Below are 8915 nucleotides of genomic sequence, written 5' to 3' on the forward strand. Positions count from 1 at the left end.
AGCAATACCGTGTCCTTTATTTGGGGGCCGCAACGAACCAACAGCACTCGCTCCACCTCTTTACAAAACTGTGGTGAGTGAAAATTCAACACCGTGAAAAACTCTTTTGCCAACTATCAAACTTGGGATTTTTTTGGATTATATCGCTTCTTTTTGAGTACATTCGTGGATTTTCGTACAGCTTTGATCTGTTTTCGATGGGGGATGCTGCAAGTGGTGGAAGTGCCACCAACACATCAAATGGTGATTTGACGAGCCTCTTAGGCCGAATTGTTGATACACAAGCATCTTTAGCAGCTTTAGCTGCAAATCGTATTGGAGGAGGAGGTTATGGTGGTGGTGACAAGCTTGTTAAGCTCCAAATGCCGAAATTCATATTGAACTCTTCTGATGTTACGATGACGTGGCCGGTTTGGAAGTTAAGATTTGAGAAACTCTATGATGTTCGAACGATGAATGACGCACGAGCTGCAGAAAAAAAACTACCAACATTGATGGATTACTTGAGTGATGGGGCTATGGCTATGTTAAGCTTGATTCCTTCTGACCCGCCGATGACGTATGCTACAGTAGTAGCTAAATTCGATGAAGAACTTGTAACTGGTCCAGTTGGTGATGCATTATTAAAACACTTCTTTTCAATGAAACAAAATGTTAATGAGGGTCCAAATGCTTTTCGGTTACGATTGGAGATTGTTTCAGATGGTATCAAACAAGCCGCCCCACAATATGCTCCAAATGTTGCTTTGGTTAAGGACCGTTTCTTACAAGGTTTACTGCAACAGTATCGCAACGTACAACTCTTCTCAGAAGACACCATTCAGACGCTCGCGCGTAAAGCTGAAGCTATTTACGTCGCCGAAATGACGAATCCGAATGCTACAACTACAATGACTTTGACTAAATCCGGCCCACATGTGAATGCTTTATCGTTTGGAAACTGGAGTCAACCATTAGATTCAGTTATGCCTACGTCCACTACTACAGTTTCCTTAGCCGATAGCTCTCCATTGCCACCAACTGCTGTTGTACCTGCGCAGGCACCTATGACAAAGAAAGACGTTGAACAATTGATTGCTCATGCTCAACGTAAACGGACCTATCGAAATACACGTCGTGAACGTGAACTTGATGTTGACCTAATGGATTTAAGTCAAGAATACGATTCAATTGATGAAGCTGAAGATGATTTCTATGTGCATGCCGTGGACCTTAATACTACTACTCGCCCCGCTAAACGTGTTGCCTTCACCCCCAACACGTCGCATCCAACCGCATCATCATCGACGCCTAATCGACTACCGGGACAAGCTTTGCAATGGCTACGTAATCGCTATCCGATGATTAAGGAACATGCTATCAACCACTTTAAAGATGGCGATAAGTTGAAATGCTTAGTTTGTGGTATGTCTTCTCATCTTGCTTCTGCCTGCAGTAAGAAAGATACGGACCCTAATACCCATGCTTACGTGTCGTTCTGTCGGCGCATTGCTGCCTTAGCTGCCGAAGCTACGAAAGCTGCTACGTCAACCTGAAGGGAGGGTGACGCACTGACTATGGTGGTATTGTCAGATGCTACAACACCGTTTATCGAAACCACTTATGCTCCAGTATCCTACTCTGGAACTGTATATACCGATTATGTTGATAATTCTTCGTTACTTTCTTTGTCTGGTTCAATGCCTGACGTGACATTTAGTCACAATGCTACTACTGTAAGTGCAACTGCAAACTTGAGTAAGCCTATATTGGCTCCATTATTATTACCTTCTACTGCTGACAATTTGTTTATGGTTTCGCTTGAGGAAATCAATATGGTTAAACGACCGCTTGGGTCATACTCGAATACCAGATGTTTTGTACGGATTCGAGGAAATCCCGTTTTATGTGTTATCGATTCCGGAGCCTCAGTGACTGTCATGGATTACAACTGCTGTCAATCTCATAATTTACGTATCTCGCCATGGACTGGAGGACACATTCGATTAGCACAAGGAACTGCACAGGCTGCTCCCAAAGGTGTATGTAATTTTGATATGACTATTGGGAAGAAACGCATTCGTTGGGAAGCTATTGTATTACAAAATCTGACGGTGCCACTGCTTTTGGGAGTGGATTGTTTAGTTCACCTACGTGCCAAGATTAACTTTGCAACATCATCTATGACATTTGCTGATGATAACACCGAATTTCCATTGTCGTTACGGAAAGAACAGGCTTTGACTAGGTTGCTTGAACCAAAAACGGAATTATTACGCGCCATTAATAATGTTACTATACCTGCACGTCATCAACGAATAGTGGAGGTTATTGTAATGAAGTCTTCCCCTTATTTCGCGGCTCCTGTTGAAGGATGGGTCTCTTCATACGAACCGTTTGCTGCTAAATATCAAGTGTGGACGTCGAACATGCTCGGCTGCTTATCAGATGGAAGGATGAAAGTGATGTTGTCCAATTTCTCGACACATCTAGTCCACATATCACGCAATCAAGTTGTCGCATTGTTCGATATTGCGGCTCTACTAGACTTCGGTGAATCCCTGAATGAAATCGAATCTTTTATGCTAACACCTGCATCAGACTTTGAATTGGAAGAATTGGGTTTAGTTGCAAAGATTGTTGAACTAGAGCTGTCGACTTTGACGCTAGACAGACACGAGAGCTCTATTACTTCAAACCATCACACTTTTGATTCTTCCAATGCAAACTGGGCTTGGGAGAAACTTGAGATACCAGAATTTGTAACAAATGAAATGGATATCGAATTTGTTGAAGGATGGCCTAGAGGTCTCAAATATGAAGCCATTGAAACTCGTTTGGCTGAGGATCAGTGTCAGCAACTTAAGGATCTTTTGTTTAAATATCGACGTGCTTTTGCATCCAATCCGGACAAGCCGCCAATGTCGTTGGGTACCCATCAAATTGATGTTGCTTCTAATCGGCCTATCAAAACCGCACCGTATCGTGTACCTCATGATAAAAGACAGTATATCAAGGACCGAGTGCAAGAGCTACTCAAGAATAACATTGTGCAAGAATCTCGTTCCCCATGGTCTTCGCCTGTGGTTCTTGTTCCGAAGAAAGATGGAACGATCCGTTTCTGTGTTGATTATCGTAAACTCAACGCTATCACCGTAAAGGATTCGTATCCGCTCCCTTTGCAACAAGACTTGTTAGATACTATTGATAAGGAGTTTTATTCGACATTGGATCTCGCTGCGGGTTATTGGCAGATACCAGTTGCTAAAGAGGATGTTTCCAAGACGGCTTTCGTTACTCACGATGGACTGTATGAATTTATACGTATGCCATTTGGGTTGACGAATGCACCTGCAACGTTTCAACGTTTCATGGACACTGTTCTCTCTGGGTTGAAATGGCACAACTGTCTTGTTTACTTGGATGATATTGTCATATTTTCGAATACATTTGATGATCATTTGAAGGATGTTGAGAAAGTATTGAATCGGCTGGTTAATGCTGGATTATCGTTGAAAGCTTCCAAGTGTGACTTCTTTGCTGCTGAAGTCGAATACTTAGGACATGTGGTCAGTCGTCATGGTATCAAGCCTGGACCTCGTAAAATCCAAGCTGTAAAAGAGTTCAAGGTTCCGTCAAATCAATCGGACACTAGAACCTTTTTGGGATTGTGCTCATACTATCGTCGGTTCATCCCGAATTTGGCTGCTGTTGCTCATCCCCTCTTACAATTGATCAAAAAGGAAGCAAAATGGGAATGGACTATCAAAGAGCAGAAAGCTTTTGAGTTACTGAAGGATTTGTTGACAACGGAACCTGTGCTTGCTATGCCGAAATCCGATCGAGAGTTTATTGTGCAAACAGATGCATCAATTCAAGGACTCGGTGCTGTACTATCTCAACTAGATGAGGAAAAGAATGAACGTGTTATTGCATATGCCTCACGGACTTTATCACCTGCTGAACGTATTTGGGATACTAGGGAGTTGGAAGCACTCGCAGTGTTATGGGCTTTAGAACTTTGGGCAGTTTATTTGTCTGGAAGGAAAGTCACTGTCCAAACTGACCACTCCGCTCTTGCTTGGTTATTAAAAATCCACCAACCAAATGGACGCTTGCATCGATGGGTCATGAGGTTGAATGAATTCGATTTTACAATCGTGCATCGACCTGGGAAGCACAACGCCAATGCCGACGCCTTGTCTCGCAACCCGATTGATGTAACACTTATGGATGTCGACACTTCACATCCTGCAACGTCGGCACGAGATTTTGAGTATTCTGAAAATGATTTACGCTACGGGACAGTCCCAAGCACTCGCTACTCTCTGGATGCAGACTACTATGAACAAGCTTTCAATGCTGAACAAGTTGAGGAAAGTTTGAGAATGGATATGGAGCAGCTCGAACGTGTTGAATTCAATGAGTCTATCGCACTCCAACTACTGGCTCTCGAAATGAATAAGGATCAACATGCACCAACCAAAACTTGGTCTTTTGACGCTGATGTCTTTCGCAGCTCAGTTTTGGAAGTTCAAATGGCTGATGCTTACTTGTCTCGTTTGATTATCTACATATCAAAACAGATCATGCCTTCTCATTCACGAAAACCGTTGAATGACGCTGTTGTTGCTAATGCTAAATTGTACCGTGTGTCAGGAGACGGTCTGTTAATGAAAGTTATGCGTTTTAAACGTGAACCTGAAAAGGAAGTCGGAGTCCTAGTCTTGCCTACTTTTCACGATGAGCACCCGTTACCTCTACATATTGAGATCTTGAAACAATTTCACGATGATAACACGGCGGGACATATGGGTCGGAATGCTATGTACGAACGTCTGAAACGACGAGTTTACTTTCCTCGAATGTATAAGGCTGTAGCTCAGTATGTTCAAACGTGTGAATTCTGCCAATTGCGAAAGAAGCCATTTGACCACAGAGCTGGAAGAATGAGTTCTTTTCCATTTGATGACCAATTGAGTAGACCTTGGATTCGTGTGGCAATGGATCTTGAGGGACCGTTACCTAAAAGTGATCGTGGGAACACGTATATACTGGTGGTGACCTGTCTCTTTAGCAAGTATCCTGAAGCTGTACCGATGCCTAATAAACATGGTGAAACAGTTGCTGATGCAATTATGACAGTATTGATGCGACATGGAATACCTTTGATTATACATTCGGATAGAGGATCCGAATTCATCTGGGGAGGATTAGAGTTATTGGAGAAACGTTTTGGTGTTAAACATACATACAGTATCGTGAGGTACCCCCAAGGAAATCCTTATGCCGAAAGATTTAACCGCTGGTTGATTGATTGGTTGTCTGCAACTTCAAACCAAAAATATGTCTCACGCAAGGAACGATTTCGTAAGTGGGAGCGCCTGTTAGATCCTATTCTTTTTGCCTATCGCACTTCAATCCATTCGACTACTCGTGAGACACCATTTTACTTGAATCATGGCAGAGACGCGATGCTCCCATTTGATGTACTGTCGCAACCCCTTACACTTAAATCTTTTGAAGACGATTCCATCGAGTATAAGAAATCTCAAATCCAATACGCACGAGACGTTGCAGGTAAATTAAAAGAAGCATTTGATCACGCACGTATGATGATACGAGAGGCTCAAACGTTTGCCAAACACATTTACGATCGTGATCGTCATGATGTAGATTTTCGAACTGATGATTTAGTTCAACGTTGGGTAATTGCGTCGGCACAAAAGAAATCAACTGACCCAAGGGGATTTAGAAAGTTGATTGGACGATGGACAGGGCCGTTTCGGATTTTGGAACAAGTAAATCACGTTGTGTATAACATTATACCGTTGAATGCAGATGCTGAAGTAGTTCCTATACGTGTTCATGTCACTCAAATACGTCCATTTTTGTTACGCCAAAAGACGTGGGATGGGAAATCGCTACCCGAATTCAATGATTACGCTATTAATGAACATGGAATTCCTGTACTAGATATGCCAGATTTAGATGAGGATATCGAAAATCAATTATTAGAAGGAATGCATTTTGACGGCGATGAAGGTAATGTGGAGAACGAATTGGCTAGACAAGAAGGTACAACGACAAAGGGACACAATTTTGATTTTGGAAGCAAACACACTCGCAATACAAATGCCGAAGTAAAGAGCGGAACAGAACGGAGTGGCCAATCTATGAATTCCGAACTTGGCTCTACATCTTCATTGACAGATCCGATTGAAACAACATCAAACACCTCAAAAGGAACTTCGCGTCGTCGTAGTCGTCAACGAACTCGACGTATGGTAATGGAAGAAGATGAAAAGGAAACGGAGCGACAGATTGGTGCTTCTGCTCTGGGAGCAGGACATACTGATGTGACGAAAAGTACAAGTTCTGCAGAAACTACGACTCTAGATCCAGAACGTCCATTGTTGAATATTCATGGTAACGAATTAGCTCCTCGCGAGTTTTACGTTAAAACGAACTTACCACGTACTCGTGGAAATAAGAAACAGAATTGGAAGTTCCTAAGGGATGAAGAAATTCAACTAAAACCTCGTCAAAAGGTCACAAGAGCTGCTGTTCTTGAAGAGGAAGAGGTGGATTTACCAGTATTCTTGCTTGATTCAAATGTGATGCTCAAACATGAGGTCAATGTTGATAGCGAAATGTACAATCAGGTTTTCCAAAGTGATTTTGCCTATTTCCAACATGCATTCGGGACAGTCGAATCGCATAAATATGAACATCTTTACACAAAACCTGGTCAAACGGACTCGCTCCCTAAATGAAGGCGTGACTTGACTTATTTCAATCATGATTGTTCTATCTCTTTCCTATCCAGTGTCACAGCAAAGAAAGAAGGAAAGTGTCTCCCACTGTCGATACTAAAATTGTAGCCCCGAACATGAATTTGCACCCTCACATCTCACACTTCGAATGTTAAGAGTACCTAGATTAACCAAACGTGGATTCCGCCGAAGCCTTGATACACTTACAACTCAACTGAACATTATAACCATTGATTCCGTCACGCAACTCAGTCTGCGCATGGCTTCACTAAACACCGATGAAGACCACATGAATGTTGATGATGAACGTCAACCTACAGAAGAAGGCGAAGTGGTTAATGGACAGCTCAATCCGAGTGCTAATAACAATAACATTAATTCTAGTCTTGACGAACGACAAATTGTAAACCGCCATAGTGCCACACCACCAGTTACCGATCGTCGTGAACGACGACGTGATGATAATAACCGACGTAGAGAAGATAGAAACGAAACTGGGGAACGTAGACGTGATGACCGCTATGATATTGACCGCAGAAATGACAATCGGAATGATAATAATAGGAACGATATGGATAGACGAACTCGCAATGCCCCATACATTGAAGGCCGCAATCGTCGTTTTAATGATGACAGCTCTCGCAATGGTGGTGGGAACAGCGGTGGTAACTCGATGGTACATGATTACTTTCAAATTAATTCAGATAGATACGGTGGTCATCTCGGAGTACATCATACTCATATAGTCAATCCGTTGTCGGATCATTCTCTTAAAAAGGAGCAGCTATGTGTAAGACCTGGTGCAATTAGGGAATCCGGAATTCCTATAGTATTACTGCTGGGACCAGACTACTGTGAAACATGTGCATTGATGGAGCATCTTATCGGGCCTCATGGCTATTGTGTAAAACGGCCTTGCTCGGACCGCATCCCAGGAACCATCCCGCCGTCTTTAATTCATTTTGAGCCAAGAAACCGCTCAACTTGGCCTTCCTACTTGAGGCTACATCCCACATATTTGTCGAATCTGCCGGATCAGAGTGAAGCGTTGGGTAATGATACTAATCCGCCTATGCTATTGCCTCCGGCTCCATTGAATGCAGAACTGGTAAATAATACAGCTGCAAATCAAACTCCACTAATGAATAGCGCACCGCCGCCCGTAATGAGTAATGTCAATCCTTCTAGTCATCCGTCACAGATGCCACAACAATATGGGTACGCAGCACCACCTCTAACACAACACGTGCAACATAATGGTCCTTATGGAGCTCCAACCATGCAGCCACAACAACAACCATACCAGTATCCACAGAACACTGCTTATTATGGTTATCCACCACCACCGCGATGATTACTGTGTTTGTGTTAAAAAAAAAAAAAAAGAAAAAGGAAACGATTATTTGGATACTAAAAACAATGTGAACAATTTTAGGTTATAGGGTTGTGTGAATGCTTGCCACGATGATAGATTGTGATGTTTAAGAAGGATTGATCAAGAAGCTTGAATAAGAGTATTGGAAAGAAGGATTGATTAAAAAAGTTTGAATAAGAGTATTGGAAAGAAGGCTTGATTAAGAAGTTTGAATAAGAGTATTATGATTATTAAAGTGACGTTGATGATATGCAATTTGCCGAATACAGTTATGTTAAAGGTGTTAAATTCGCTTGCGCTATGTTTGAGCATTTGGACGCAAATTTGGTTAGGATGCTCTGCTCGTTTCCAGTATGGAAGGGAATGATGTATAAGATTGAAAGTGGTTATAATTAATGTTATTAGCTATTATCAGTGCAGATTGAACCTGGTAGTGGACGCACGACACCAACCAAGAAAAATAAAATGAGAAATGCCTGATTGCGAAAGGAAGTTTCCTTTACTGTGGTTGGCGCGGAAAAGGTGCTCATACCTTTTAAGACGCGAGAATGAACTGATCACTCATTCGCCATAGTTCCATAGTGGACGTAACTTGCGCAACGAGGTGTCGTGGACATGGGCCGGGATAGATTCAACTTTGCATGATGATGTGAATGCTATGTTAAGTGGTTACAGTTGTCATTGATGGACAACGTGCCTTGTTTTCCACGAAATGAGTACTGCTCTCTTGTTAAGGATGTGTTTTTGAGCTTGCTAGGGGTAGTGTTATGGTGATCGCACGATAT

At 42.4% G+C, this 8915-nt stretch overlaps 1 protein-coding gene across 1 annotated transcript; it reads left to right on the forward strand.

The window, feature by feature from the left end:
• Positions 1–1556: 1556 nt before the first annotated feature.
• SmJEL517_g04106 (uncharacterized protein) lies at positions 1557–8109 on the forward strand (the record flags this gene model as incomplete). The annotated part of the gene is made up of 2 exons (XM_031170034.1): positions 1557–6634; positions 6921–8109. The coding sequence occupies 2 exons, from the start codon at positions 1557–1559 to the stop codon at positions 8107–8109; spliced, it is 6267 nt and encodes a 2088-aa protein (XP_031023990.1).
• Between the last annotated feature and the right edge of the window lie 806 nt (positions 8110–8915).

The sequence above is a fragment of the Synchytrium microbalum genome, assembly GCF_006535985.1.
Source record: "Synchytrium microbalum strain JEL517 chromosome Unknown SmJEL517_scf0026, whole genome shotgun sequence".
NCBI classification, from domain to species: Eukaryota; Fungi; Chytridiomycota; class Chytridiomycetes; order Synchytriales; family Synchytriaceae; genus Synchytrium; species Synchytrium microbalum.